The sequence below is a fragment of the Rhea pennata genome, chromosome 26 (genome assembly GCF_028389875.1).
Source record: "Rhea pennata isolate bPtePen1 chromosome 26, bPtePen1.pri, whole genome shotgun sequence".
Lineage (NCBI taxonomy): Eukaryota > Metazoa > Chordata > Aves > Rheiformes > Rheidae > Rhea > Rhea pennata.
Window position 1 is genome coordinate 506,492 of NC_084688.1, and position 27,754 is coordinate 534,245.

General features: G+C 62.4%; 6 protein-coding genes across 8 annotated transcripts; 1 reads left to right on the plus strand and 5 right to left on the minus strand.

Moving 5' to 3' along the window:
- Positions 1-311: 311 nt before the first annotated feature.
- On the plus strand, positions 312-4,065 carry PSMC3IP (PSMC3 interacting protein). The gene is made up of 8 exons (XM_062595697.1): positions 312-402; positions 494-603; positions 684-773; positions 857-968; positions 1,053-1,198; positions 1,615-1,668; positions 2,169-2,228; positions 2,337-4,065. Exons 1-8 carry the CDS (start codon positions 369-371, stop codon positions 2,394-2,396), a joined length of 666 nt encoding a protein of 221 aa, XP_062451681.1. The 5' UTR covers positions 312-368; the 3' UTR covers positions 2,397-4,065.
- MLX (MAX dimerization protein MLX) lies at positions 4,044-9,685 on the minus strand. 2 transcript variants are annotated; one of them, XM_062595695.1, is made up of 8 exons: positions 9,623-9,685; positions 9,098-9,134; positions 8,520-8,609; positions 7,909-8,015; positions 7,514-7,613; positions 7,137-7,236; positions 6,496-6,697; positions 4,044-5,846 (listed from the first exon to the last, which is right to left on the minus strand). In XM_062595695.1, the coding sequence occupies exons 1-8, from the start codon at positions 9,665-9,667 to the stop codon at positions 5,790-5,792; spliced, it is 738 nt and encodes a 245-aa protein (XP_062451679.1). In that variant the 5' UTR covers positions 9,668-9,685; the 3' UTR covers positions 4,044-5,789. The 2 variants fall into 2 exon arrangements, with proteins under 2 accessions (XP_062451679.1, XP_062451680.1); XM_062595696.1 differs by lacking the exon at positions 8,520-8,609.
- Positions 9,686-10,264: 579 nt separating this feature from the next.
- LOC134151051 (coenzyme Q-binding protein COQ10 homolog B, mitochondrial-like) lies at positions 10,265-11,993 on the minus strand. Its single transcript, XM_062595334.1, has 5 exons — positions 11,926-11,993; positions 11,746-11,856; positions 11,448-11,637; positions 10,849-10,950; positions 10,265-10,715 (listed from the first exon to the last, which is right to left on the minus strand). The coding sequence occupies exons 1-5, from the start codon at positions 11,991-11,993 to the stop codon at positions 10,548-10,550; spliced, it is 639 nt and encodes a 212-aa protein (XP_062451318.1). The 3' UTR covers positions 10,265-10,547.
- A 620-nt stretch (positions 11,994-12,613) lies between these two features.
- Positions 12,614-19,560, minus strand: COASY (Coenzyme A synthase). Its single transcript, XM_062595335.1, has 10 exons — positions 19,420-19,560; positions 18,945-19,224; positions 17,819-18,033; positions 17,142-17,273; positions 16,301-16,490; positions 15,618-15,682; positions 14,729-14,813; positions 13,989-14,086; positions 13,749-13,895; positions 12,614-13,170 (listed from the first exon to the last, which is right to left on the minus strand). The coding sequence occupies exons 1-10, from the start codon at positions 19,558-19,560 to the stop codon at positions 13,114-13,116; spliced, it is 1,410 nt and encodes a 469-aa protein (XP_062451319.1). The 3' UTR covers positions 12,614-13,113.
- Positions 19,561-19,982: 422 nt separating this feature from the next.
- On the minus strand, positions 19,983-21,707 carry HSD17B1 (hydroxysteroid 17-beta dehydrogenase 1). Of its 2 annotated transcripts, XM_062595758.1 has the most exons (6): positions 21,559-21,707; positions 21,229-21,390; positions 20,762-20,941; positions 20,581-20,674; positions 20,283-20,466; positions 19,983-20,197 (listed from the first exon to the last, which is right to left on the minus strand). In XM_062595758.1, the coding sequence occupies exons 1-6, from the start codon at positions 21,653-21,655 to the stop codon at positions 20,042-20,044; spliced, it is 873 nt and encodes a 290-aa protein (XP_062451742.1). In that variant the 5' UTR covers positions 21,656-21,707; the 3' UTR covers positions 19,983-20,041. The 2 variants fall into 2 exon arrangements, with proteins under 2 accessions (XP_062451742.1, XP_062451741.1); XM_062595757.1 differs by having other exon boundaries at positions 20,581-20,941.
- A 603-nt stretch (positions 21,708-22,310) lies between these two features.
- Positions 22,311-27,593, minus strand: NAGLU (N-acetyl-alpha-glucosaminidase). The gene is made up of 6 exons (XM_062595660.1): positions 27,184-27,593; positions 25,808-25,955; positions 25,529-25,675; positions 25,277-25,362; positions 24,752-25,008; positions 22,311-24,474 (listed from the first exon to the last, which is right to left on the minus strand). Exons 1-6 carry the CDS (start codon positions 27,591-27,593, stop codon positions 23,273-23,275), a joined length of 2,250 nt encoding a protein of 749 aa, XP_062451644.1. The 3' UTR covers positions 22,311-23,272.
- Between the last annotated feature and the right edge of the window lie 161 nt (positions 27,594-27,754).

Genomic DNA, 27,754 nt, shown 5'->3' on the forward strand with positions numbered 1-27,754 from the left:
ACCGCGGGACGCCGCGAGGGCCGGCCGGGACCTGAGCCCTCCCCGTGCCCGGGACCTGGCGCTGGGACCCCCCGGGGGCCCTTTTCGGCCCCGCCCCCCCCGGGCTGGCCCCGCCCCCCCGGGCTGGCCCCGCCCCCCCCGGGCCGGCCCCGCCCCCCCCGGGCCGCACGGAGGCTTCCGCCGCCGGCAGGTGCAGGGGCGGCCCCGGCTCCCGCCGCGCGGCGGCGCCCCACCCCCTCGGGGGCGGGGCTCCACCCCGACCAATCAGGGCTCCGCTCTCCTCCTCCCCCGCCTGGATTGGCGGGGAGCAGGCGGCGCCGCGGAAGTGCGTTGCGCCGCGGCGGGAGCGCGGCGGGCGGGAGCGGAGGATGAGCAAAGGCCGCGAGGGCGCCGCGGCGGGCGGTGGGTGCGGCGGGGCCGGGGCCGGGGCCGGGGCCGGGGCCGGGGCCGGGGCCGGGGCGGCAGCCGCGGTGACCGGCGGCCTGTCCCGCAGGGGCCGCCGCCGCCGCCGTCCTGCTGCGGTACCTGCGGGAGCAGAACCGGCCCTACAGCGCCCAGGACGCCTTCGGGAACCTGCAGCGGGAGCACGGGCTGGGCAAGGCGGTGAGCGGGGCCGGGCGCGGCGGGAGCGGCCCCGGGGGCCGTGGCGGGGCCGCGCCGGCTGACGGCGCTCGGTGCCGCAGGCGGTGGTGAAGGCGCTGGAGCAGCTGGCGCAGCAGGGCCGCGTCCGCGAGAAGGCCTACGGCAAGCAGAAGATCTACTTCGCCGACCAGGTGAGCCCCGGCGGCCGGCCCGGCCCAGCCCGGCCCGCCCGGCCCGGCCCGGCCCGGCCCGCTGAGCCGCCCTGTCCCGGCAGGAGCAGCTGCCGGCCGCCAGCGACGCGGAGCTCCGCGGCCTGGACGCGGACATCGCCGCGCGCTCCGCCGAGGTGCAGGCGCTGCAGCAGAGCTGCCGGCACATGGAGGCGGGTGAGTCGGCCCCGCTCGGCGCCCGGCCCCGGCTGTGCCCCTGCCTGGCGCCGGGGTCGCCGGTAATCGGCGGTTCCTTCCCAGAGCTGAAGGACCTGAACGGCTCCATGACAACCCCTGAGATGGCCAGAGAGATCGAGGAGCTGAAGAAGGACTGTGCGAGTTACGCAGAGAAACTGGAACGGATTAAATCTGCCACCAACCACGTCACTCCTGAGGAGAAAGAGAAGGTGAAGAGCTGTGTGGGGCCACGGTGCCCACGCCCAGCAGCCGCTGGCCACATTTCCCTGGTGCTGGTGCAGGGACAGCCGGCCTCTCCTGGGAGCATCCCTCCTCGCTGCCTTCTGCTGTGCGGGAGGGGCCAGAGGTGTTAAGAAGCATTTGGGGTCGGGGTGTGGATACCAAACAACCAGAAAGTATATGGGAGAGATCAGGGACTTACTTCTCTCTTCTCAGTGCACCTCTAGTGCTCCCACTCCTGGCTGGAGTGCACTTTTTCACGGCCCCTCTGTCTAGTCTGCCCTAACGTTAAATAACCCTTTGGTTGTAGCCGGGACACTCTCTCTCCTTGGAGTTACTTCCCTGCCATGGGAGCTTGGTGGGTGGCTGTTGCCCCGTTTAACTCACTTGATCCTGCTGTTTGCAGGTTTGCAGCGAGCAGAAGCTGTACTGCAAGGAGTGGCGGAGGAGGAAGCGAATGGTAAGGGTCTCCCTGTCGAAGGGAGGGGGTGACGGCAGTGGTAGTTGCCCGGCGACACTGGCATCCTTCTGGGGACGATGCAGTCTGCTGAGCAGCTCGCGGAGCAGCCCATGTTCTCTGCAAATTCAGTAGCTTCCCTTGAGCTGTGGAGGACTGGAGAGGCTTCAGGCAAATGCTTTAACTGGTAAATACACAGAGCTCTGTATTGACTGACAGGTCTTAGAATACCATTATCAGGGTCAGCTGGACCAAAATGGGTACTAAAATAGTGCTCAGGAAAGAGGTGGTTTCATGTCACACCTAAATGTTAGCTACACTTTAATACGCTGTTTGTCACCAGTAAAGAAAACAAACGCTCCCTGCCTTAGAAATAGCTATTGCCACAAAAACTGGCTTTGTGCCACCCTGCATGCGAGACCGTCCCTGCAGGGGCTAGCAGAGCTGTCCACAGCTCTGGGTGCGCATCCCACAGACACTCGCTCTCGTCTCTATCTTGACAGGCAACTGAGCTGCTTGATGCCATCCTGGAAGGATACCCCAAAAGCAAGAAGCAGTTCTTTGTGAGTACAAAAGCCTTGCTCTGGCCCAGGCTTTCCCGAAAGGGCCACCAAGGGAGTCAGCGACTGTCCTGTTACACTTGCAAAGGAACCTGTTTTATTCTTGTACAGGAGGAAGTTGGAATAGAAACCGATGAGGACCATAATGTCACGCTGCCGGCAGCTGTGTGAGACATCTCTGCTCCAGGGAGGATTTGCTGATGCTGAAACTCACCTGTGTTTTTTGGGGTTTTTTTGGTTTTTTTTGTTGCAAGGGTTGGGCTTGTCCTGTGCCTTTGATATGTGTTTGTTTTAAAATGCTTTACAGCCAGATAGGTAGTTAGAGGGATTAAGTTAGCACTGGGCCCTGTCACTCTTACTTGCAAAGGAAACTTTTTTTTTTTTCCTAGGCTTCACAGCTGAGGTCTGATGTCTCTACTGGTCTGTCTATGGGAAGATGTAATTGTAGTGTTTTAGACTTTCCTCATGGTTTGACAGCATTTGATTTTGTTAAGTAAGAAAAGGAAATAAGTATCTCAGAGAGGTGAATCAACCGGTTACTGTTAGGTTGTCAGAGCTGTACAGGTACTTCAGTGTATTTAATAGATGGTGGGCAGTGCTTCCCACCATATGCACTAAGCTGTACACAGGAATAGAACTCATTAAACACCAAGCTTTTGTTTGACATTTTCATAGAATCATAGAATCAGTAAGGTTGAAGGGACCTCTGGAGATCAGCAGGATCACCTAGAGCATGTTAGACAGGGTTGCATCCAGGCGGGCTTGGAATATCTCCAGAGAAGGAGATTCCACAACCTCTCTGGGCAACCTGTTCCAGTGCTCTGCCACTCTAACAGCGAAGAAATTCCTCCTCACATTCAGGCAGAACTTCCTGTGGTTCTGTTTGTGCCCATTGCCTCTTGTCATGTCACATGGGACAACTGAAAAGAGTTTGTCCCCATCCCCTTGACACCCTCCCTTCAGGTACTTATACACATTGATAAGATTCCCCCCTCAGTCTTCTCTTCCCCAGGCTGAAGAGGCCCAGCTCTCGCAGCCGTTCCTCGTAGGGCAGGTGCTCCAGCCCCCTGATCATCTTTGTAGCCCTACGCTGGACTCTCTCCGGCAGCTCCATGTCTCCCTTGTACTGCGGAGCCCAGAACTGGACACAGGACTCGAGATGAGGCCTCCCCAGGGCTGAGGAGAGGGGCAGGATCACCTCCCTCGACCTGCTGGCAACACTCTTCCTAATGCACCCAAGGATACCATTTCTGGTTCATGGTCAATTTGTCATCCACCAGCACTCCCAGGTCCTTCCCTGCAGAGCTGCTCTCCAGCAGGTCAGCCCCCAGCTCGTACTGGTGCCTAGGGTTATTTTTCCCTAGGTGCAGGACCCTGCACTTGCCCTTGTTGAACCTCATGAGGTTCCTCTGTGGCCAGCTCTCCAGCCTGTCCAGGTTTCTCTGAATTGCAGCACAGCCCTTGGGTGTATCATCAGCCACTCCTCCCAGCTTGGTATCATCATCGGCAAACTTACCAAGGAGGCACTCTGTCCCCTTGTCCAGGTCATTGATGAAGAAGTTGAACAGGAAGGGACCATTTTGCTGTGGTACTTTATAATCTCTTGCTCTGTGTTCAAGGGGCATCAGGACAAGGCCTGTGCCTGCTTTGGGCTGCAGCAGCTCTGGGCGGTAGGGAAAGTAATAACCAAGGCACGAATAGGGGTTCTGACCTGGTAACCTGAGCCACGACTGCATCCAGAAACTACTTCTGTGTCTCTGGCACTACTGAAAGTCTCCAGGATTCAGTAGAAGAAATAAGAAAAGAAAAACAAAATCATTAAATCATTCAGCAAAATTTATTTAATTATTTTTCTTTTCACAATAGAAAAATAAGTCACTTTTGTATGTGAGGTCTGTAAAAATTCATGTCCTCCTCACAAGGCAGGAGGCTGCTTCTGGCAAAGTATCTAAAGAATTCAATCATCTGTGCCAGTTACTTAGCCATATAGTGCATTCTGTTCCTCCACAACAGCATATTTTCTTCATCACAAAGCAACATCTTACAGGATACACATCTGACCCTGCGCATGCAAGGTTATGTGCATCACATCCTCTCGGCCTTCATACTGCATGCTCTTGAAAGGACAATTGTTTATAAAATATCAAATCCACATAAAGGGTTTCTACACTAAATCATGTAGAAGCAGTAGTTTAAACATTCCAATGCTGCAGCATTCAAACAAAGCAACTCTGAGCTGGGTATTACCTCCATGATAGTGGAAAACAGGTAAAATACATGCTAATGTCACAGTGGTAGAAAGACTATGGTTACAGAAGACAAATGCTAATATAAGAGTCGCTTTTGTGAAGCAATCCAGTACAATCATTTTGTGTAGTAAACAGCTATTGCTTAGTTAGCAGATAACATTTCTCCACTAAGTATTTGTGTTGGCTAGAACTGTGAACCATACTGAAAGCAGCAGTGTGTGACAGGTTAAAAATTGTCCCAGAGAGCATTCATCTGCAATGATGCAATCTGCAACTGATGTTGATAATACTTTAGTATGATTTCAGTGATTTATATGGAAAAGAATCATAATAAAAATCAAAGCTGGTTACATATAAAACTACAGTTCTAACAAGAAGCAGATAGAAACTGCTGCAGCGCTGCGCTACACCTACTGAACTACTTTCCCATTCAGTGTGGCCACATCAAAAACTGAAGAAAGATGAAGCCAGACACATTGCAGCAACAGTGATGCAGAAGCAGGAAAAGCCTGCAAAGAAAGTCACATCTGTTTCGCTTTTAGGGGAGCTACAGCTAGGGCTGGAGAGGTCAGGCTAGCAGTGTCCCGTGGAGCGCTCCTCCAGTGATTCTGCACTGGGGAAGGCACATCTATGCTGAGTAAACGTGTCTTGTGGCAGTTATGGGCTAATCCTTCAATTGGTTTTCACAGGCCTTCTCCAAAACCATCTCAAGAAGTTAAAAACAGCCTCTTGACCTTGAAAAGAGCTGCTTCACAAGGAAGTATTTAAAAAAAACCTTCAGTTAGGGGAGAAGCCTATTTCTAATCTGCTTAAATAGAAACCAACAACTTTTAATATAATTTTTTCCAGGATCCAAAGGGTTTGGATCAGAAGTCCGAGATTACAGAATAGATCTGTTCCACTAGCTGATTTTCAGCTAGGGCTGTGGAGAGTCAGTGGCACAGACAAACCCAACCACAAAAAGCCTGCCTGAGCTAAAGACTCTCTGGTAACCTAAGAGGCCTGTGCGCGTTACATTTTTTTCCCCTTTCTTTGCTCATTAAGTCCTTCCAAATATTTGGTCATACAGACTGTGACAGCATCTGTAGAGCAGAGGTGTTTGCACAGTCCAGTTTTGTTTTTATAGTTAATACAATAAATAATTCGGAGAAGCTTTAAGAACAACCACAAGGGGGAAAAACAAACAAACAAACAAACAAACAGCCTTTCCTGGCCTTTGTCACCCAGGCCCTCCCGGGAAGGAGGTGCCCCATCGCCCGCAGAGGTGCTGAGGAGGCAGCAGACATGGAGCCACTGACACTGCAGCAGGGAGCATTCAGTACAGCTGACTCTTCAGTTGGTGCAGGACCCCAATCACAATGTCCCGTAGTGTCTAGGGCAGAGAGGAGACTAGGTCAGTTCCTTTAGTGGAAACACAGCCTTTTCCTGGCTAACATTTCCCACTAGAGCCTGGGGACTGTGTCATGAGCATCCCTGTAGGTCACAGGGCTGTGGCTGGCCCACAGTGTGAGACATCACAACACCAGCACAGAAAACAATCACATCCCTGCTCCTGGGCAGCGGGGCCTTGGACGGTCACAGCAAGCACCGTGGCCCGTGTGCTCCCGAGGCAGCGCGCCTTCTCCGAGGACCCAGCCCCTGCCCGAGTGCCAGATGTCCCGCAAAGGTCTCCTAGTCCCCAGACAACCTTCAGGCATCCTGATGGTGCGATGGAGATCGAACAGTAGGAAAGGACCCTCCTTCTACGCTCTTGTTTTACACTGGCCAGCTTCCACCACCAAACTAGTCCCACACCCACAGCTGGTAGAGAGCGGAACTCCTGAGTACCACCTCCCCTTCCCCGCCACAGCTCAGCCCTGCTCCAGTCCAGCACCAGTCACGCTGCCCCTTCCAAGGCCTCAAGAGAGGGGAAAAACTGTTCCCCATCCTGCACCCCAAAGACAACCAACTGCAGATGTGTTTCTGCCTTAGTCACAGTGCTCAACATCCTCTCCCATTGCATCAGCCCACCTGCAGCTCACCTGAGGCTTACAGTGCTCCTCAATCCAGCTGAAGACACACGCTGAGAGTTCCTGAAAGCTGGTTACTGAGATGGAGGCATTAAAGGACTGGAATAGGGAATCCATAATGCCTTGGAAAACATTGAACTTCACCTGGTCAGAGACCTGGTCCTTCCCCTCATTTGGGTTGTCCTGGTGAGCTTTCACAATCTGCTCATAGTTCCTGAAACAAACCAAAAACCATGCATTCAGCAACAGTGAGAGCACTCCAACTCCACAGCTCCTGTGTAGGCATATGGGAGAAAAAGGCAGAACTGACTATCTGTAACTGGCCACGAAGAATATGCTTGCACATATGGAGACGCCTGAGACTTTGGAGTAAATCCTACAAGTACATAAATATTAAGAAGCTACAGCCTCTCCTGATATAGGGAGCAGACTCATTTTCTTAGACCCACCTTCACACCAAACTCCATCCACTGACCTAGGACATACCCACACTAACCAGCCTATGGAGAAATGACCACAGTGGAATTGGACAGCTTTGATACTACAAGTACTACGCTGCCTGCAAAACAGTGATTTTCTCCAAGTACCCTTGCAAGGATAGGGCAGAGACAGGGTGGAAAGAAAAGGCAGTAGCTACACAGCTCTTTCCTTACACTTTCATGATCTTCAAGGCCATCACGTCTTTCCTGAGGGTAGAAACTTCTTCTTCTTGTTTCTTCTTTTCCTTGTGCAGGAACTGGATGTAGTCGATGGCTGAGCATCAAAAGGGAGAGTGAGGATCTGAGAGCATACTCATGGCCCCGAACCCCCCATGGAAGGTGGCAGATAAGACTCCCTAGGGTGCCAAAGCTTGGGCAGCATCGACTCTCAGCTCCCAGGTTCTCCTGAGGTGGTTGGACTGGACACGGACAGCAGTTGGGCCCTCATGCCAGAGGATCCCCAAGTGCTGAGAGACTGCTCTGCAAAGCTCTAGTGAGGTGTCTGGGAGTTTGAAAGCACCACCTTCTCTATCGCCACCCTCAAGACTCACTTTTCTGAAGGATGATGGCCTTGCTCAGCTTCTGGGAGCCTATGGAGAAATCCTGCTGCTGACATGTGGGAACAATGGCTTGCAAGTCATCGTAGCCTTTCTGTGGGGAAGGAAAGCCACAGCTCAGCTACTTGGAGTTCAATAACATGAGACTAGGACATCCAGTCATATAGTTGTTTCATAGGTCTCAAGTCCCAGTCCCCAGCATGCAGACACCCTTCCAAGGCAGCACTCAGCACGTCCATGTCTGGGGAGGATAGATCCAACAGCAAAACAAGGAGCAACTGACCGGGGTCAGGGGAGAGGCACCACAAAAGGCACAGATCCGGGTGCCCTGGGAAGCAGCGATTCCCTGCTTTCTGGCAGCACAGCAGCCCCACAGCTTCTCGGCTCACCTTGATGGCATCCCGCCTCTTCTGCTCCGCCTGAGTGTGTGCTCGCCTGCGCCGGTCCTTGTACGACTCCTTGTAGGGCTCTTGGTGATAGTCACTGTCTTCGTCATCTGTGTGGGGAGAATTCTTGTAAGCAGAAAAAGGACAACCTGTGAGCTCCCGCAGCACAGGCAACAGAGGCTCATGTGAGAGCGGACAACAGCTCTGGGCCCTGGGCCACTCTTCTCCCACTGATCCACAGGCTGCTGACAGGCCTGCAAAAGCCACATGCCTCAGAAGAGCTGCAGGGATCAAGCCAAGCGCAACAGTCCCGGGGGGAGTGCCAACTCTTGCTGCAAACCTGGGCAGGAGGAAGACTTCTGCACTTCCTTTGGGAAGGTGTCAAAATGTGGCTGATTCCCTGCTCCAAAAAGACTGCTGGAAATCACAACACCTTAATGCTGTTCCCTACCATCTTCCCTCCTCAGGGTGGGAACTCTGCCCAGCCATCAAAAGAGGGAATGGCATCTGCACCCTAGGCGTAAGAGCGAGACAGCTGGAAGCCTTGTTATGTGCCGAGCAGCCTGGTGCGTGGAAAGACCCACTGTCACAAAGAATAAAACCAATGGGCCTACCTGTGTTGGGGACAGAAGAGGCACTGGTGGAGCCGATGCTGTTGGCTCGTGATACTATGCTTCCTTTCCTAGTATTTTCCATAAAGAGTGCTAGAAGAGGAAATTCCACAGAGTAAATAACAAACCTGGGGATGCGTGAAAAGCTATGGAAAGATCGAGGCAGATGGGCAAGCCACAGCAAACAGTCACAGCAACCATGCAGCAGCGAATGGAGCCGGCTCGCTGCCTGGCCTCCTCTCCCTGCCCGGTACACAGGGACGGCACCAGGCCTGGCTGGTGACCCCCTCTCCACAGGGATGCAAAGAGCGATCCCATTCCAACCCAGGGATTTTGGCTCTCACTGCGAAGCCGGGATGCGGCCAGACAAACGGCAGCGCCTGCTGCCATGACCAACGCGAATGAGGCAAAGAGCGCTGGTGCGGCAGCTGCAGCCTGGCGGCACTCGCTCCTGCTGCCCAACATCCCCACTGACGGGTACGCTCGAACGCGAGCGGAGGCGGCCCCGCTCCCGCTGCCCCTGCTGGGGCAGGGCTGAACCAGGGCTCCCGCCACCCGCGGGCTGGAAAAGAGCCACTTACCCGAGTCCAGCCCATTGTCGCTGTAGGCAGCGTCCACCTTGCGCAGCGCCGGGAGGGGAAGCGGCAGTGGAGGGGAAGGAAGAGCAAAGTGAGCGGGGCGGCGGCGACAGCAGCAGCCTCGGTGGCACAGGGGCGGCGGGGCCCGGGGGAGCCCGGGGGGGCCCGGGGGGGCCCGGGCGGGGCCTGGCGGGGGGCCGAGGGGGCCGGAAGGGCCCCGGCAAGGCCGGGCCGCGGGTGGGGGGGGCTGGGGCCCTCCGGCCTGGGCCCTGGGGCCTTGACCTCTGACCCCTACATGCTCACGCTGACCTTTGACCTCTGTCCTCCCCCGACCCTTGCCCCCGGCCCGCGTGCTCCCCTGAACTTTGCCCCCCCCCCCCGCGCTCCCGCTCGCCCTTGACCCCCGCCCGGCGCCGCCGCCCGCAGGCCCCGCACTGGGGGAGCGGGGAAGGGGGGGCTGCCCGGCCGGGCGCCCCCAGGCCGCGCCCGCCGCGTGTCCCACGCGGGCCACCGTCCGGCGCCGCTCACCTTCCCCCACGCGTCCTCGGCCGCGGCGCCGGGCGGCTCCGCCATCTTCCGCTGGCTCCGGTCATGTGACCCCGCCCGGGGGCCGTCGGGAAACGCAGTCCGCTCGCGGGGGCCGCCGGGAGCGGGCGCCGCCGCCGCCGCCGCCGGGGCCGGGTTCGGGGGCGGCTCCCGGGGCGGCTCCCGGCCGGGACGCGCCGCCGCGGCCGCTGCCCGGCGCTTTCGTAACGGGCCGTTGACGCGGGAGGCCGCGGCGCCGCCAGGCCCCGCGCAAAGTCCGCGGCGGCGCGGCCAGGCCCGCCCGTGCGGGCGGCGGCCCCGCGCTGCTCCTCGCCTCCCTCAGGGCCGCCGGGGCCGGGCGAGGCCCGGGCCGGCCCCGCGCGCAGGGCAGCCCGCGCGGACGCCGGGGCCGGGCCCGGGTGTTCCCGGGGGCCCTGCCCCGGGGCTGGTCACAGAGCTTCGGCAGCGGGTGTGAAATGAGGGAGGCTGCAGCGTCCCCGCTGCTGGCCTCCCCTGTCCCCGTTTCGTCTTCCTGTGCGTGTGACCAGCTGAATCCGTTCTTGCTGCTACTGCTTCGCTTCCCAGAAGGTTCAGAGGCTGCAGAAAGGCAGCAAAACCCCAGGCGGAAGCACGGGGAGAAGAATGTTCCGAGCAGGCAGTCTCCGCGCCAAGTTTTATTGATGGAACATTATAAATAGAGCATTTGCGGTCGGTTTCTGTGAACACCTGTAAGCACCACTGAACAGACCTAGAGAAGAGGCATTTGGTCCTTGTGTCAACAGCATCAAACAGAAACAGGGATTAGAAAAATAAATTATCTCCAGGGCAGCTGGGTTAAATAGACATAAATAGGATGAGGCCCTGAACAGGACCAGTAATAAGAGTTCAACCACAAAGACAGAGCAGTGAAGATGGGGCTGCGGTGCACTCAGGTGCAGCATGTTGCCCGGTGGTGCCGGGGGGGCAGGACGGCAGCCTGCGGCCCAAACAGCTTCCCCGCCTGGCCCTCGAAGGCCGACACCATCTGCTTCACCACCTCGTCGAGGAAGAGGCTGGCCAGATGGGAGTGCAGCACTGACCTGAACTCGAAGGAGATCTGGAAGGGAGCAGAGGCTCAGTGGGCCTGGAGAGCGATCCGGGGGCTGGCAGCACCCCCCGCACAGTGGTGGAGGATGGCACCCGCAGTGCTCATGCCCCCCTGCCCTCCCCGCCCGGCAGCCAGCACTCACAGAGAAGTCCAGCGAGCAGGTGTCCTGCTGCCCCGGCAGCCCCGGCCCAAACCGCCACAGCGTATCCAGGTGCCTGAAAAGCCGGCAGTCCTTGCACACAGCCTGTGGGACAGGAGAAGGCACGTCAGCTGAGACCGAGCCACCACGAGCCGCTCGGAAAAGGCTCCGCTTGCTCCGCTCCCAAACTCCATGCATTGCCCCAACTGGTGCTGAGCTGAGCAGCGGAGAAAGGCCTATCCCCTGTTATTTGCTGTTGTGCTGTATGGCCCTAGACACCAGCTGGGACAGCTTGAGAGCCCAGGCTGCCTCTGCTGTCCATCAGCTCCAGCACTACTTGGTGCCAGGTCTCCTTCCATGGGACCAGATTTGGGGCTCCTGAGCTGGGGGGCAGGTGGTCTCCACATGCCGCTGTCTCGGGACGGATGTGGGTGCAGTCCCAGGTGAGAGCCGGGAGAACCGCAGCTCTGCTGCGATGCCCAGCGTCTTCCCCTCCGGCTCCCCGCCTCACAGGGCTCTGCTCCGTGAATGCAGTCCAGAACTTCACCTGACCCAGCAGCCCTTGGCTCCCGTTGTGCCAGCCCGAGCCCGCCAGCGCCCACCTGGATCTGCCGGGTGCTGAAGTAGATCTCAGAGATGTAGCGCTCCACGAGGGGCGGGAAGCCGACCTCCAGCTCTGCCCGCATGACCCCGCTGCGGCACGACAGCACTTTGGAGCGGCTGCACCACGGCACGAAGAGCTGATAATCCTTGACGTTGGCCACCAGGTCATACATCTGCTTGGCCGAGTACCTGGGAGCCGAGGAGTGGGTCAGGCGCCCAGGCGGGGCTGCAGGGCCCCCAGCCCCATCCCGGGGACCTGCCGGGGCAGCAGCTCCGGGGAGCGGGGCACGGACTCACCCCAGGACGCGCTGCTCCGCATAGCTGGTGCGCCCGGTGCCCACGAGGCTCAGGAAGGGCCGCGCTGGCTGCCTCGCTGGGGGCCGCCGGGGGCCCGCGGGCCCCAGACACCTGGACGGGAGACGGGTCAGAGCCGGCCCGGTGCCCCGCGCCGCCCCCCCGCCCCGGTCTCGGCCTCACCGGGAGGCGCCGTCGCAGCCCGCTGCCGCCCGCAGCGCCCCGGGCAGCGCCCGCCCTGCTCCGGCCATGGCTCGGCTCGGCTCGGCTCGGCTCTGCTCTGCTCGGGGGCTCACGCGGAGCCGGGAGCGAGCGTCCACGTGCGCCCGGGGACACCGGGGAGCGCGGGGCGGAACCGGCCCCGGCCCGCCCCCGGCCCGCCCCGGCTCGGGCGGCGCGGCAGGGGCACCGCGCGGGGCCCCCGGCACTGCTCAAGGCACGGCACGGGGCCCTGGGGGCACAGACCTCACCGCTCCGGTGCACCCCTTGCCCACGGAGCGGGCGGGAAGCAGAGGGGATTCAGGGAGACAGCTCCGCTCTCCAGGGAGCAGCGCTGAAGGTCAGGCCCCAGGGGCTCTTGGATGAGACGCAGCTGCCTGACGCTGCTTCCCCGCGAGCCTCTGCCTGTAAATCCATAACGGCCCCGTGGTTTAGTGACGGGCGATCCTGCACTGCAACCGTGATGCCACCCACCATTGCAGAGGCATGGGCAGCCTCAGCCAGAGCTTGGGCAGGGCCAGGGCCCCGGAGCAGCTTGCAGCTTCCCCCCAGCAGAGCTATGAGCAGGGCACGCAGCCAGAGGAGCTCAGCCTCCACATTAAGACTAGGCAGGTCTGGTAAAGGGGACAAGAAATACCACACAAACACAGACAAAGAGAGAAAACGATCTTTTACTGTCACACAGTTACGGGGTTCACAGTGTCCTGAGCCATACAGGTGCAGGGAGGCGGGCTGGACACTGAGCTGGGCCAGAAAACACAGCTGCGCTTGTGTCCTTCCTGGCTTTCTGCAGCCCAGGGCCTGGCAGCAGCGTAGAACAAGAGTCTGCAGATGTGCCAACCTGAATGGCTCAGCCCTTCGCTCCTCCAGCTCTGCACAATCGAGTCGCTTCGCTAGCAATGCTCTGCAGCAGGAGCCGCCTCCCAGCTGCACCCACCTGCGGCAGCAGGACATCTCCCCAGCCCCTCACCGCTTCAGTTTGAGGTCCAGCGCTGTGCTCCTCCCAGCCTGCACCCTGCTTACTGCTGGAGCATGGTGCCAGGACACAGCCTGAGCAAGATCACTCTACCCTCACCAGAGGTCCAATCAGTGCCTGATCTGCAGTCTGCCCGTGCGTGACAGTAAGGGAGAGTCAAAAGGCGAGCGATGCGCTCACCGGCTCTGGTCTTGGCTCATGCGCTCCTGCAGAAGGGCCCAGGCCTTCTCCACCTGCCGAGAACAAACCCAGCACAGTACATCTGAGCGAGGGGCAGGAACCCAGCTGCAGCTGAGCTGAGGATGAGGCAAATGGCACCAGCGCAGACACAGGAGCAACCCATCACACAAAAACAGGTCCCACTTTTTCTGTTTCTTCCATGCTGCATTTTCAGCCCCAAATCCATCCCCAGGGGTCACGTAGGGCACAATGCTGTTGCCCAGTTCCTTCACATTTGCACATGCTACCAAGACTAGCACCTTTCCAAAGAATTCCCTCTTCTCCTCCCAGCAGGAAGGAAAAAGCAAGGCAGAGGCAGGAAGGAGAAGCCAGCTCCTTGTCAGCAGTCCCCAGCTCCATAGCGTCTCTGTCACAACACTCCCGCCCAGCCCAGGCACAGCCACACTGGGGAGCAGGGCTGACCCAGGCCTCTGAGGAGGCACACCGAGTCCTGCCAAGCCACAGCATTTATTGCTGTGGGACGCTGTCATTGTCTCTTCTCTGATGGGCCCTGAGGCTTGGCCCCTCTTCATGACCCCGAGGTAAACCCCATCTCACCAGATGCTCATGCCGCAGCTGACCCAGGGCTCACCTGCTTGCGGGTGACGGCCGGCTCCCACAGCGTGCACAGCACAACGTGCGACTGCTCCACCCTTCGGCTGTTGGTCATCTGGCTCTGAAGCCTGTTCTGAGCAGCCTCCTCACTCAGCCCGTCCCTGTCCATGATGCGCTTCAAGGCCTGGCCACACCAGGAAGGGACATTCACACACTCAAAGGGGAAGTTGACAACAAATCGTGGGCAGCAAGCAGTGAGCAGAAGGGGATCACCCACCTCCTCCTCGGGGATGATGGCTGTCCACACCTCGTGGACCATGTCTTTCCAGCCAGCCTCCAGCAGCACGGCAGCATCCAGCACACACACAGCCTTACCTATGGAACAACACCATTCGTCATCATTACCTGGCAATTGCAAGGCAGCACAGCTACTCCTTGGGGCTGTTCAACTCAGCCAGGCTGCTTAGCTTCTGGAGTCACAAGCCCTGCAAACTGGCAACACTGAGACTTTACTGCTGAGCTAGAGAACTCCCATGTGGAAAAGAAAGCTGTGCTTGCTTAAGGGGTGTATCTGGGATGGCAGGTACCCTTGACACAGCAAGCCAGTGCCTTCAGAGAAATGCCTATCAAGCTACCAACAACATCTGCAAGGAGTGGGAAAAATCCTACTCCCAGGAGCAATACACACTATGCTCCCTTTTGGAATGCCACACCAAAAATGAACCCGACTGGGACAGAGAAAACAATCTCCAGCCTATTTTTGAGTATGAAGCTCGAATTAAGTCTGTCCTAGTTGCTTGCCAAACTGAATGGATGGATTTGCTCAGAGATATGTTAGTACCAGTGAAAATCCCCAGCCAGTTCCACAGCAAAGAACAGGGAATTTTAAGCATGGAAAATCCCCACACTGCTGCCAAAAGAAGCAGGTTCCCTTGGGGCTTTGGGATTGCAGTGTGCAGCACAAGACCACACATCCCAACTCCCACATTCATACTCCAGTGCGAGTGTCCCAGTTACCTAAAGCATCTGCTTCCCCAACCTGCTTCTTGACCATCTGGGCAATCTCAGGCCACACGATGTCTGTGAGACACTTGAGTCGCTCCTAGGAAGGAACCATGATGGGTCTTCAGTTATTTGCTTTCAGAATTCCTGGGTAACAAACAAGCGAAGCGTTGGTGGCAGAGGGGCAATCACAGAGGGCACCAAGAAAGGAGCTGCTCATCCAGGTCTGTTAGGTGCTTGCTAAGGGCAAAGAAAGAAAGCTTCCACACTGGACAAGAGGGCTCTCACACCTACTGAAGGGGTCAGGGCACTCCCTTCCTTGTTCTGCCAGACATGGCAGAATCTCTGTCTCTAATGCAAGAGGCAATTTGCAAAGACCCACCCTTCGAGGGAATGAGTTCCTCGCAGAGCAGCATCCACCAGCACTTGTCAGAGAGAGGGAACCTGTCAACCATGCTTAGATTGGAGCAACCCACAAAACGTGAGTGAAATACCAAGTTCTGGCCTTGCCAACAAAATGGGAGAGCAGAGGTTCATGTCACTGAACCCTACTTGGGACCAGTCCAAGTCACACAGTGATCACAGAGTACAGGCTATGTGTACGTCAGGGCTTTAGCTCAGTGACAGGTGAAGGACATGCACCTGACGGAGAGAGTGAGGGCCTGGGAAACAGCAGCTGCCAGGGGTGAAAGAAGTGATTTTTGCACAGCTCCTGCCTCCACTACAGGGAAAGGATCTGTGTGTCCTGCCCTGTCCATACATCACTGTCCGAATGAGCTCTGCCAGAAAGAACAATCAGGAATGTGTCATGAGTTCAAAGGGCTAAAAAATAAAAAGCCTCAGCACAGATGGAGAGTCCCTTGCTCAGCAGATTAAATATTGACATTCTCTGTGCTCATTTTACCTTGTTTCCAAACACTTTGGCCCCAAGGACTTTCCGGTTAATCGTCCCATCTTCATTCAGGATTTCTGTACGACAAAAGCAGAACAGCTTTTGGGAAGAATGAATCCAATTCACTTTGTGGTACGATAGGCCCATCAGTCAGACAGAGCAAACAGATTCCAACAACCGACTCAAAGGGATCTAGAAAGAGGTCCAGAGGTTGACCTGGGTTCTTGTCATATTGTTCCAGAAAAGGACAGAGAAGAGCTTTTGCTAGACATACACCAGCTCAGTTTATCTTTTAAGCCAGCCAGTTTTAAGTATTTCTGCCCTGAGACCCAGAGGATGCCTGGAATATAGCGCTTCGCCCTGCTCCAGGCCCAACCATTACCAAGTTAACTACAAAGCACAGCCTAGGTGCTGTGGAGCCAAACGACCTACAGCAAGGACACACAGGCCAGAAAGGTGTTCTGGCCAGGCAGCTGCAGACACTGCTTCCTAGACAAAGACACCAATAAACAGCAACTTGGGGATATGGCACTGATTCCAGCCACAGCTTCTCGTGAGTCTGCTGGCCTGAGAAGCACGGCTGGAGTCTGCATTCCCACAGGGAGGAGAGAGACCTGGATCCCAGCTGTTACAAGGATGACACATGCCTCCCTCCCCTGCTCCCCAGGCTTCCCTGTAGATTTCATTTGCTCTACCTGGTCCAAATGTTGCCACCACCTGCTCATAGGCAGGGCCACCGGGAACATATACAGCATGGCCCAGCTTGTCAGCATCAATGAGGAAAGCTCCAAGGTGTTCAAGGTATTTGGCAATAGAGGTTTTCCCACTCCCCGTTCCTCCAGTCAGACCAATCACATATGGGCGAGAAGGCAAGGAGGGGTCTTTCTAAAGAAAGAAGAGCTGTTGTCAGAAGACTGAAGGACCACAGGGTGTGGTAGAGAGGGATCCCTGTCACATGCTATGGAAAAGTTCTGGAGATGAGCATGGAAGTTTCTGGCCCTGTAGAGCAGTGCTTGCTCTTCTGTGCTACCATGTACACACAGAGGACAGTGGGAAAACAGTCCCCTGAAACTTGCCCCTTCTGTGCCAGGGGAATGGGCAGGCACTCCTACACGAAGCTGCCATCCCTTCTCCTAGACAAGCTGTTCCTATCTGGCCATGCTTCTCCCTGACATGACACAGGACACTGTGTTCAGTGTGACTCCAGGGTCCACAGAGAATGGCTCCAGGATCACCCACTCAGCCCAGCTAGCACTACAGAAGAAAAAGGAACAGCCCCTCACTACGAAACGGCTTTTTGTCCTGTAGCTCATTCAAGTGGGCACCTGGGCAAATCCCTGCCCATCCCCATCTGCCTGATCCTCTTGCACTAGGACAGGCATGGAACAGACTATTAGTGTCTTTAAGAATATTTCTGTAAGACAGAATCAAGGGGCCTAACTTGCTTTCTGGTGTTAACAGACCCACTAAACAAACAGGGTGAACCTTTGAGACACTAACTGCCATCACAAGCTCTCCAAGAGTCCCCCCTCTTACCCGCGGGGGCTGCAACAATGTTCCAAGCAATCTCTGCCGGAGGCTGGAAGAACTGATCTTCTCCTCTTCATTCTCACTGTGGTAAGGGTCCTTCACCAAGAGGATCTCATAGAGAGCCAGCTCAGAGAGCCCCTGGCAAGAGAACACAAGCCAGAGGGCAGTGAGCCACCAACCATTGTTGGTTGCAGAGCAGAGGGATGGGGGATTTCTGCCCCTGCCATCAGGAACCAAAAGTTCGGCCTTCGGTTCCCTAGAGTTTCTGTAGAAGGTCAAAGCCTGAACGAAGCAGCAGTAACGAGGCCTTCCCTGGTTGCGGCTGTCCCCAGCACACCCACAAGGGCAGCTCTGTCACCGCACAGGAGCAAATTCTCTGCAGCCAGGAGAAGACAAACCCCCAAAGCTGCACATCTGACTGACGCTGCTTGTGCAGTTTGTGGGGTCCCAGCAGAAGTGCGCACAGGTGTCACGTCATCATCACAGGACTCAGCTCGGGGCTGCCATGCACTGGGCTGTCAGACAGCAGGGGCTGTACCTCTGCCTGCCCACCCCCAGCTGAAGCAAACTCCCTCACCCCATCCCCATCTCCCTGAATCCAGATTTATCTACGCAAAGGAGCAGGTTGAGGTGAAGACAGGGCAGGGAAAGGATAGTGCAGCAGGTTGCTGGAGAGGCGTTACATTTTCAAGTCTCTTCTTGTTCACAGCCTCCCCTCCCTTGCGAGTTTCCTCACTGACTACTATACACTGCAGTTCGGGGTCTGTTATCGATGGGCCATAGGGGTCCAGCAGAGGCACAATATCATAGTGCAAGGAGGGCTCCACGTCCAGCAGGAACTCACGCAGCTTCGCCACCCGCAGCTCGTAGGGCTCGATCAGCTCCTTCAGGACCTTATCTGCAGAGCACAAGGAAGGCGGAGAAGCAAGAGGACATTCACTGAACAGCTGGCAGCTCCTAGGGTGGAAAGCAATGGAAAGGAGGACCGAGAGAGGGGGACAACAGCCTTCAGCAATATTTGGATGTCTGTCCTCTCTGGCTCCCCTCTTCCGCACTGCTGCCTCTGCAGCCACGCTTTGTGGCTTCCTAGCGCTGAAGGATCCCTTGTCCCCCCACCATAACCCTGTCCAGACAGCCACGCTCCTTCTGTTCTGTATCAGCAAAGCAGTTTTTCTGCATGTAGTGGCAGTGAAGGCGGACAAGTGACTCAGCCCAGTGCCACTTGACAGGGCACATTCAACACCGTCCGTCTCGGGCAGGAGCACAACACGCCCTTCAGAAAGCTCAGACAGCAAACGCTGCGGGAGCACCGGAGAGAACAGGGCCTCTGCCTCCGCGGGCGCCTCTGCGGCTGCGCTTCTTCCCCGACTGCGCGCCCCCGTGCCCGCGGCTCAGCGCGGCATGTCGGGGCTCCCGTGTGCGTCCCGCTGTTGGACGAGGGCCAGGCCAGGCCCCCCAGATGACTACCGGCCTGTCCCCCTTGGCCGTGACAGCGGGGCCGTGCCATCCCGCTGGGTCCCACCCCTGCAGCGCCACCGGGCTGTCCCCACGGTCGCCCCGTCTCAGCTGCGGCGTGGGCCTCGCACGGTTCCCTCCGGGACGGCCGTGGCTGCAGGGCTCCTGCTCTCCAGGCCCACCATCCCGGGCCGTCCCCCCAGTCCCCTCTGTCCCTCCCGGTCCCCTCCGCCCCAGCGGCGGCGCCGGCCGCCCCCCCGCTGTCCCCGCCCCGGGAGCGGGGCCAGGCCCTGCTGCCCGCAGCCCCGCCGGTGCGCGGCTCCGCCGCCGCCGCGGGGCCGGGCCGGGACTCACTGCGGAGGAGGGCCCCGTCGGCCACGCCGGCCAGGAGGCGCCGCTGTGCCAGGAGGCAGGCGGCGCTCAGCAGCAGCCGGTGCGCGCTGTGCAGCCGGTCGAAGGTGCCGCCGACCGCCACGGCGGGGAAGGCGGGCAGCGCCGCCCCGCCGCCGCCCTCGGGGGCGCCGCCGTCGCCCGCCGCCGGGCCGGGCTCGGCGGGCAGCAGCTCGGCGGCCAGGCGCGGCGGGCAGCCGTAGGCGGCGGCCAGGGCCCGCAGGCAGCTCCGCGCCGCCTCGGGCTGCCCGGCGGCGGCGGCGGCGTCGCCCAGCACCACGGCGGGGGCCCGCGCCAGGCGCCGCGCCCCGCCGCCGCCCAGCAGCACCCGCACGTCCAGGCCGCGGTGCGCGTCGGCGCCCGCGTACAGCGCGGCCAGGGCGCGCAGCAGCGCGGCCGACGGCGGCACCGCGGCGGCGGCGGGCGGCGGCGGCGCGGCCAGGCGCAGCCCCGGCGCCAGGCGCACGTAGAGCGGCCCCGCCACCAGCCGCGCCGCCGCCGCCAGCAGCGCCGCCGCCCGCCGCGGCACCGCGCCCAGCGGCGCCGTCAGCACCAGCAGCCCCGCGCCGAACGGCGGCATCGCCCCGCCGGAAGCGCGTCACGCCGCGCGCGCCGGGCCGCGCGGGGGCGGGGCGGGGCCCAGCGTGGGGGCGGGGCCCAGCGTCGGGGGCGGGGCCCAGCGTGGGGGCGGGGCCTAGTCCGGAGGGGCGCGGCCTAGGCAATGGAGGCGGGGCCTCATGGGCAGGGGCGGGGCCCAGCGTGGGGGCGGGGCCCAGCGTCGGGGGCGGGGCCTAGTCCGGAGGGGCGCGGCCTAGGCCATGGAGGCGGGGCCTCATGGGCAGGGGCGGGGCCCAGCGGTGGGGGCGGGGCCTAGGCCATGGGGCGGGGCCTCGTGGGCGGGGGCGGGGCCCGGGCCGCGCTGACGGGGCGTCCGCCGCCCCCCCCGGCCCGGGGCCGCCCCCGACAGCGCGGGCGAAGGAAGCGGGAGCGGCGCCGGGAGCGGGGGGTTTATTAGAGCGCGGCGCGGCGCGGGCGCGGCCCCCGCGGGGGCTCCGGCCCCCCTAGGCCTCCTCGCCGCCGAAGACGAAGGCGTGCATGGCGCGGAGGAAGTCGGAGCCGTCGGGGCTGCCGAGGCGCAGGCGGGCGAGCGGGGCGAAGCGCTGGGTGGTGAGGCAGCGCAGCGGCGGGCGGGGGCTGCTCAGGGCCTCCAGGAACACCTAGCACGGGCAGGGCGTCAGGGCGGGCCCGGCCGGCCCCCGCGCAGCCCCCCGCGCAGCCCCCCGCCGGCGGGCAGCCACGGACCTGCACCACCTCCTCCACGTCCTGGGCGGCCTCGCGGAAGAGGCTCTGGCAGTGCCGCAGGTACCGGCGGTAGAGGCCGCGTGTCTCGGCATCGAGGCCCTGCAGCTCGGCCCCCTCGGGGTCCGGGCGCTGCAGGTTGTCCAGGAAGCTGGTGTTGACGGGGCCGCACTCGACCAGCGTGACGCTGCGGGGTGGAGGAGGCACCTCAGGCCACGGCCACCTGCCCCGGGCCGGGGGCCGCGCGCCGGGGCAGCCGCAGCGGGGCAGGAGCGCGGCAGCCCCTTGCCGCGGGACTCACTGGACGTTGAAGGGCTGCAGGACGACGGCCAGGCTCTCGCACAGGCCCTCCACCGCGAACTTGCTGGCGCAGTACACGGAGTTGAAGGGCACCCCTGGGGCAGAGCGGCGCCCTGAGAGCCGGGCCCCTCCCCGGCGGGACCCGGCTCGGCAGGGCAGCCCGTGGGGCAGGACTCTCCCACCTTGCAGCCCCCCGATGCTGCTGGAGACCACGATCCTCCCGGCCCTGCGGCGCTTCATGGCGGGCAGGAAGGCCTGGATGGTGCGGACGGCCCCGAAGAGGTTCACGTCGAAGACGCTCTTCATGGCTTGCTCGGAGCAGGTCTCCAAGGGGCCCATCAGGCCCACGCCGGCGTTGCACACTGCCAGGGCACGGCCGTGGGCTGCCGGGAGCCGGGCGCTGCGCCACCCCCCTCCCGGCTCCCTGATGCCGTGAAAACGCGGGAAATCAGGAACGCGGGGCTGTTTGCTGCTGACAGACTTTGCATCCCCAACCACCAGCTTCCGCCCCCTGCCCATCTGTCCCCAAGCACTGCTGGCGTCCCCCGGTCCCGCGCAGGAGCTGTCCCAGGTGCCCTGGGCAGGGGGTCCCTGGGACCGAGCCCGCTCCAGGGACGGTCGGGGAGGAACCGTGCCCGGCGCCCCTCACCCAGCACGTCCAGCCGCTGCCCCTGCAGCCGCTGCGCGGCGTCGGCCAGCGAGCGCGGGTTGGTGACGTCGAGCTGCAGGACCTCCAGCGCGTCGGCGCGGCAGCCGCCCAGGCGCTCCCGCAGCCGCTCGCCCTTGGCCGGGTCGCGCATCGTGGCGTACACTGCGGGAGAGAGCGTGGCCGCGGGGCAGCGGCGGCGAGGCTGCGCCGCCCAGGACCCGGCGCTCGCCGGGGGCCGGCTCCGCGCATCCTCGGGGAGCCCCTCAGCCACCACCCCGGCCCCGGGGCTGCCTCCTCGGGGCACCCCTTGGCGCAGCCTCACCCTTTTACCTTTAAACCTCTGGGCAGCGTCAGACGCCAGCCGTGCCGCCAGCGCCAGGCCGATGCCGGAGGAGCAGCCTGTGATTAGCACCGTGGTTTTCTCCATCACGGGGCAGGGCTGGCCGGCAGGGTGCTGCCCTGCTTAAGAGGGCTGGAGGGGTGGGGGAGGTCCGTCCCGTCCCCCCCTCCCCCCCCCCCCGGCCACAGGGTGTTTTGTCTGGCGGTTTATCTCGGATCCATCCACCCACCTCCCCTGCCTGGGCTCATGGCCCCCTTTGCCTTGAGGCTCTCCCAGCTGCCGAGATAAGGACAGCGAGGAGCCAGGATCCCGGAGCCTGGGGCACAAGGAGAGAAGCAGCCCCAGGAATCCACACCAGCAGGGAACAGCCCCAAACCACATCGCACCAGGCACCCACCGGTGCCCCTCCAGCTCTGGCACCCTCCGCTCCCCAGGGCAGGGGGCTGCGGTGCTACCAGGAAAGGCAGGCAGGCTCAGGAAGGCCAGCGCTGGCTGCTCGCACCCTGCCTTCCCATCTCTGCATTTTCTGCATACCACAGGCCACAGGGGCATCGCTCGCCTGCACGCAGGAGGCGAGACAGCTCGGTGCTCTCTGGCACGGCGCCGTGCCGCGGCTGTGATTCCCAGCCAGCTGCCCGCAAGGCCTGGCCCCACACCGGGCAGACAGAACTGTTTTTCTGGTCTTCTACCCCTCATTTCAAATAAAGCAGAGGGGACAGAGGCACACAGGAGATGAACAGCATTCAGTGCCCAGGCCTTTAATTGCTCTGCAGGCTGGAGATGCAGGAGCGCTGCCCGCGAGGACCTGCCGCTGGCCGCTCTCCTGGGCAGGCATGCCAACGTGCAGCCTCTGCCCGAGTCCCCAGTGGGAAAAGGCACAGAAAAGCCCTGGCCTGAGGAGTAGAGCCCCGGGGCTTTTTTTTTTTTAAAAAAAGTCTGTAAAGTCTCTGTTTCCTTCTGTACAAAAGGCACAAAATGCAGCAGGAGGCTAGCCCGATGTCCCCAAGGGTCCCACCGGCCCAGCAATTGCAGCACAGCTCCCAGCAGCCGCGAGCACAGGGAAGGCCCTGCAAGGCACCGCAGGGCAAAGCGCCAGCGGGGCTCAAGCTGCGGGGGCAGGACCACCCTGCGGGGCAAAGCCAGGTCCCTGCCTCCCCTCCGGACACAGGCCGGCTCTGCTCACCTCCCACTGCTGCTACGCCTGGTGGCAGCAAGCCGGGAGCCCCGCGGTGGAGACACATGTGGACTGCCATGCCCCTCCGTCCATCTGTCCAGTCCCAGCTCTTGTCCAGTATCTATCCAGGAGAGCCGAGGCGGTACAGCCCTTCTCCCATGCCAGTGCCTCTGGGCTCTGTTGTTTTGGGGGGGAACCAGCTTTACCCCTCCTTGCCAGGGTAGACTTGGGGCAGCCAGGCAGCTCTGGCAGAGGGGTGCACAGCACCAAACAGGACTGGTCCCTGGGGCACATCCTGCCCCACAGCTGGCCACCAGCCCCCTCTGGGGGCTCATCCTGTCCATGCGGAGGAAACAGCCTGGGGTAGCCTTGCTGGGGGCCACCGGGGCTCTTGGCCTTCATTCCAGCGTCGCCAGGACGCACAGATCAGGCAATGGGCTGCGGGAGCCTTGGCACATGAGGACACGGGGTCCCTGCCCCTCTCCTGGGGGAGGCTCCAGAGATACGGCCTCCACTCACGCTGGTTCGGCCTAGCCACGTCTCATGGCACTAGGGTAGTATTTGAGGAATATCTTCTTGGAGATCTCCAGCGTGTCCCCAACAGGCACTGAGGGGTAGCGCTTCTTGTTGTAGATGAAGCCTCTCTCTACCTGGAAGACGGCCTGGTTGAACTGGTCCTGGTGGAAGGGGCTGCCTGAATTGAGGCTCTCCACAAGGGCTGAGACGAAGAGGCTCCAACGTACCCCATAGTAGTCCAGCACCAGCCCCCCCAGCTGCTTGTTGGCATAATCCAGGATGTTGCCGTTGGGCCCCCACAGCGTCACCTGGTTCCGGGCATTCAGCTCATACTGCTCGGCCTCCCTGTCGCTGGTGGCCACGGCACGGGCACTCTCCAGCCACCGGCCCAGCAGGAAGAGGCTGTGGCTGGACAGGAGGCTGTTGAGCTCCGGGAGCAGGTCGTAGACCAGGACACCGCCAGCCGTGAGCAGGTCCGGCAGCGAGTGGCTCTGGAAGGCCTGCCGGATGCTCAGGTAGTAGTCGCTCACCAGCTGCTGAGCCGCCTGCCGCGTGACATCCACCAGGTCATACCTGAAGGTGGGGCTGGAGCCCAGCTCCACGCCAGCGCTCAGCAGCAGGCGCCACGCTTCGTACACGTCGCTCTTGTTGTACCAGACCTCGGTGTCCATGTGCAGGGAGGGCCGGCGCACCAGCGGGCTGTGGTTATGGTTGACACAGACGCCCGTGCAGTTGTACACACTGCGGAGGAGCAGCTGCCAGGCACCGGCCGCCGCAGCGTTCGGGGCACCATAGCGGCGCTCGGCATAGCGGGCGACCCAGCTCGGGAGGTCAAGGGGCTCGTGGCGCCAGCCCAGTTCATTCATCAGTTCGTACACTATGTCATTCTGTTCAATGCCCTCAGGCGCCAGCCCAGTGCCCACCATGGTGGAGTTGGGGAAGCGCCGAGCTGCAAAAGGGCCGTGGTTGATAGCCTCCACGGTGCCGAAGAGGCCGTGGTTGCCACCGAAGTTGTGCAGCATGCACCAGATGAAGGGCTGCCCATAGAAGGACTCTGTCCACTGGTACACAGGCTTGGACTCTGCGAAGAGGTCGAGAACGATCATCCTGCCGAGGGGCACGCCGTGCAGCAGGGCCCGCACCTGTGCCGGCTGCCAGAAGTCCGGCTGGTGTTGGAAGAGCCAGCCCTGCATCAGCCACAGCGCCTCGGGGTCAGCTGGGGATGGAGGCACAGGCAGTGAGGAGCCGATCTGGGCAGACAGACTCCCACAGCCCAGCCAACACCCTGCTTGGACCCAGTGTCACAAAGTGGTCCTTTTACAGAGGACTTTGATGGGCTGACACCGACAAGCCCCACACAAGCACAGCCAGCTCAGTGCTCACATGCGGCCCTCCGCTCTGCCCCACAGCTGCCACCTGCCCGGCCCCAGCAGCATGGAGCTGCACAGCCAGCACTTGTTCCCCAAGCTCAGAGCTCCTTAGCACTGACCCACCTCCGGTCATGGACCTGAAGACAGCATTGCTGACCCTGGAGAGGTACGCGGGGTCGGAGGACAGTGGGTTCATCTCATTGAAGGTGTCAGCGCTGTAGATGTGGTCTGTGCCAAACTCCTTGATCAGCTCCTTCAGGAACAGGGTCCCGATGACCTGGAACATGGGGTCCTCAGGGTCCAGCAAGTAGGTACATGAGTATGTACAGTCAAAGTGGCTCCAGCCCCCGAGGCGAGTGGCATTCACACGTGGGAAAACCCTGAGCCACAAGGGAGAGAGAGATCAGAGCCAGGATGAGAACCCTGCGCACCCCTGGGAGCATGGGGCAGGGTCCCAGGGAAGCTCACAGTGGCACAGCAGGGCAGGGAACCCCACACATGCCCTGGGAGCACCCTGCAGAGCCAGTCCCTGGCACAGTCAGCTCGGCACAGGGAAAGGCACAGAAAGGAGATTCACCAGGAAAGGAGCATGAAGTCGGGGCTGAACTGCCCTTCCAAGTCTAAGAGCATGTACATGGCTGTACCTACCTGAGGACACCCTGGGGCACATGGCCTGCAAAGGCCGGCAGCACCGTGATCATCCCCAGCGAGCGCATCCTCTCCAGGACCCTGTACTGGGAGAGAGAAGGAGAGAAAGAGTAAAGGAAGAGGAAATGTCATCTCCCAGCCAGGTGCTGTTTTTGCCAGAGGAAGGGAACAGCGAGCCCCAGAGCTCCTTCAGCACCTCAGCGTGGAAGAGCAAAGGAGCGGGGTCGCATTGGTCCGCTCTGCTCCCAGTACCTGCACATAAAGCTGTTTGAGGTGCCAGGCCTGCGGCAATGGCCCTGCCCAGCTGTGGAGGTTTCCCATCCGGTTCCACGCCAGGAACGCCGGCCCCGTGAAGTACTCATCTATCTCCGACTGGTTCAGGCCCAAGGAGAGGTACACCTGCAGCAGGCGGGGAGAGCAGACACACGCAGCTCAGCACCACCCGGGGCGCAGAGGGCGGCCCCCAGAAGGGGGTCGGCAGGGGAGCGGCGTCCCTGGGTATGGCAGGGGCCCCGCGGCAAAATACTCAACCCGCTGCCAGATGGCCTCCTGCCCCACGAAGGCCAGCGCCAGGTTGATGCCGCTGAGGGCCATCCAGTCGATCTCCTCCTCCCAGCGCGCCCAGTCCCACCAGACGTAGGAGTAGCTCTGGGTGCAGACGTTCTGGTAGTAGCGGAACCTGGGGCAGAGCGGTGCGGGCGGCTGAGCGCCGGGGGGCTCCGGGGCACGGACGGCGCCCGGTGCGGGGCCGGGCGGGGGGGGCTCCGGGGCACGGACGGCGCCCGGTGCGGGGCCGGGGGGGGGGCTCCGGGGCACGGACGGCGCCCGGTGCGGGGCCGGGGGGGGGGGGCTCCGGGGCACGGACGGCGCCCGGTGCGGGGCCGGGGGGGGGGGGCTCCGGGGCACGGACGGCGCCCGGTGCGGGGCCGGGGGGGGGGGGGCTCCGGGGCACGGACGGCGCCCGGTGCGGGGCCGGGGGGGGGGGGGCTCCGGGGCACGGACGGCGCCCGGTGCGGGGCCGGGGGGGGGGCCTCCGGGGCACGGACGGCGCCCGGTGCGGGGCCGGGGGGGGGGCCTCCGGGGCACGGACGGCGCCCGGTGCGGGGCCGGGGGGGGGGGCTCCGGGGCACGGACGGCGCCCGGTGCGGGGCCGGGGGGGGGGGGCTCCGGGGCACGGACGGCGCCCGGTGCGGGGCCGGGGGGGGGGGGCTCCGGGGCACGGACGGCGCCCGGTGCGGGGCCGGGGGGGGGGGCTCCGGGGCACGGACGGCGCCCGGTGCGGGGCCGGGGGGGGGGGGCTCCGGGGCACGGACGGCGCCCGGTGCGGGGCCGGGGGGGGGGGGCTCCGGGGCACGGACGGCGCCCGGTGCGGGGCCGGGGGGGGGGGCTCCGGGGCACGGACGGCGCCCGGTGCGGGGCCGGGGGGGGGGGGCTCCGGGGCACGGACGGCGCCCGGTGCGGGGCCGGGGGGGGGGGCTCCGGGGCACGGACGGCGCCCGGTGCGGGGCCGGGGGGGGGGGCTCCGGGGCACGGACGGCGCCCGGTGCGGGCGGCCGCTGGACCCCGCCGCGCTGCCCCCGCACGTAAGGCAGCGGGCGCCGCCGCAGCCCCAGCCCCAAGGCGCCGCACTAGAAGCTTCCTCCGGCCTCTGCCGCAGCGGCCATCGGGGCAGCTGACAGCGGGCCGGGAGCCACCGCAGCCCCCTCGGCCCCCACGAGCGATGCCACCGGCTCTGGTTTCCAGGGCTGCTGCCGGGGCCTGCGGCGTTGGAGGTGCTGGGGGTTCCGCGGCACCGACGGCGCCCGGGAGCAGACGGCGCCGGGAGGCTCCGCGGCACTCGCGGCTCCCGGGCGCTGCCGGGGCCCTGCCGCGGCCCGGGCGCTGCCGGGCGGCGCCGGCGCCGTTACCTGCCGGGGCTGCTGGCGCGGATCTCGGCGGGCACCCGCGGTAGCGGGTCGGGCAGGCGGAGCTGCGCCCCGGACCAGGAGAGGTGGCAGCCGCAGAAGTCGCGCAGGTAGCGGTGGAGGCCGGCGGCGGCCGCCACGCCGCTGGAGCCGGCCACGGCCACGGCCACGGCCACGGCGGCGCCGGGCGGCGAGCGCAGCCGGTAGGCGTCCCGCCCGCCGGCCGCCAGCGAGCCGTCCACCGACAGCGCAATGGCGGCGGCGGCCCGCGCGCCCAGCACGCGCCGCGCCAGCGCCCGCACCGCCGCCTCCTGCCGCGCGTCCGCCGCGCCGGCCCGCACCGGCGGCGGCGGCGCGGCCCGGGCCGCCGCCAACATGGCGCCCAGCGCCGCCAGCCGCAGCGGCGCCGCCATGGCCGCGCTCCTGCCCGGACTGGCGGCGCGCTCCGCCAATCGGCGCCGCGCCGCCGCGGGGCGGGGCCTCCGCGGGCCAATCAGCGCAGGGATACGCCCCCTTCCGGGCCGCCGCGCCGCGCCGCCCAACGGAACGGAGGAGCCGGCGGGCGGGGCGGAGC

What these genes read in the sequence shown, in the direction of transcription:
- COASY (XM_062595335.1), bottom strand. Translation starts at nt 19,560, where the DNA reads ATGCCGCCGTTCGGCGCGGGGCTGCTGGTGCTGACGGCGCCGCTGGGC. An exon ending in TGGCGCCGGGGCTGCGCCTG is followed by an intron (nt 19,225 to 19,419) that starts GCCGCGCCGCCG and finishes GCCGCCGGGCAG; the next exon opens with CCCGAGGCGGCGCGGAGCTG. An exon ending in ACAAGAAGAGACTTGAAAAT is followed by an intron (nt 17,274 to 17,818) that starts GTAACGCCTCTC and finishes TTCTCTTGCCAG; the next exon opens with GGGCTCTCTGAGCTGGCTCT.
- LOC134151051 (XM_062595334.1), bottom strand. Translation starts at nt 11,993, where the DNA reads ATGGCCGGAGCAGGGCGGGCGCTGCCCGGGGCGCTGCGGGCGGCAGCG. An exon ending in GGCTGCGACGGCGCCTCCCG is followed by an intron (nt 11,857 to 11,925) that starts GTGAGGCCGAGA and finishes TCTCCCGTCCAG; the next exon opens with GTGTCTGGGGCCCGCGGGCC. An exon ending in GCGGAGCAGCGCGTCCTGGG is followed by an intron (nt 11,638 to 11,745) that starts GTGAGTCCGTGC and finishes CTCGGCTCCCAG; the next exon opens with GTACTCGGCCAAGCAGATGT.
- PSMC3IP (XM_062595697.1), top strand. Translation starts at nt 369, where the DNA reads ATGAGCAAAGGCCGCGAGGGCGCCGCGGCGGGCG. An exon ending in CGAGGGCGCCGCGGCGGGCG is followed by an intron (nt 403 to 493) that starts GTGGGTGCGGCG and finishes CCTGTCCCGCAG; the next exon opens with GGGCCGCCGCCGCCGCCGTC. An exon ending in AGCACGGGCTGGGCAAGGCG is followed by an intron (nt 604 to 683) that starts GTGAGCGGGGCC and finishes TCGGTGCCGCAG; the next exon opens with GCGGTGGTGAAGGCGCTGGA.
- HSD17B1 (XM_062595757.1), bottom strand. Translation starts at nt 21,655, where the DNA reads ATGGAGAAAACCACGGTGCTAATCACAGGCTGCTCCTCCGGCATCGGC. An exon ending in CTGCAGCCCTTCAACGTCCA is followed by an intron (nt 20,467 to 20,580) that starts GTGAGTCCCGCG and finishes TCCACCCCGCAG; the next exon opens with CGTCACGCTGGTCGAGTGCG. An exon ending in ACGTGGAGGAGGTGGTGCAG is followed by an intron (nt 20,198 to 20,282) that starts GTCCGTGGCTGC and finishes TGCCCGTGCTAG; the next exon opens with GTGTTCCTGGAGGCCCTGAG.
- NAGLU (XM_062595660.1), bottom strand. Translation starts at nt 27,593, where the DNA reads ATGGCGGCGCCGCTGCGGCTGGCGGCGCTGGGCGCCATGTTGGCGGCG. An exon ending in CGCGCCAGCAGCCCCGGCAG is followed by an intron (nt 25,956 to 27,183) that starts GTAACGGCGCCG and finishes GCTCTGCCCCAG; the next exon opens with GTTCCGCTACTACCAGAACG. An exon ending in GTGCCCCAGGGTGTCCTCAG is followed by an intron (nt 25,009 to 25,276) that starts GTAGGTACAGCC and finishes CTTGTGGCTCAG; the next exon opens with GGTTTTCCCACGTGTGAATG.
- MLX (XM_062595695.1), bottom strand. Translation starts at nt 9,667, where the DNA reads ATGGCGGAGCCGCCCGGCGCCGCGGCCGAGGACGCGTGGGGGAAG. An exon ending in AGAGGCGGGATGCCATCAAG is followed by an intron (nt 7,614 to 7,908) that starts GTGAGCCGAGAA and finishes CCTTCCCCACAG; the next exon opens with AAAGGCTACGATGACTTGCA. An exon ending in GGCCATCATCCTTCAGAAAA is followed by an intron (nt 7,237 to 7,513) that starts GTGAGTCTTGAG and finishes TTTGATGCTCAG; the next exon opens with CCATCGACTACATCCAGTTC.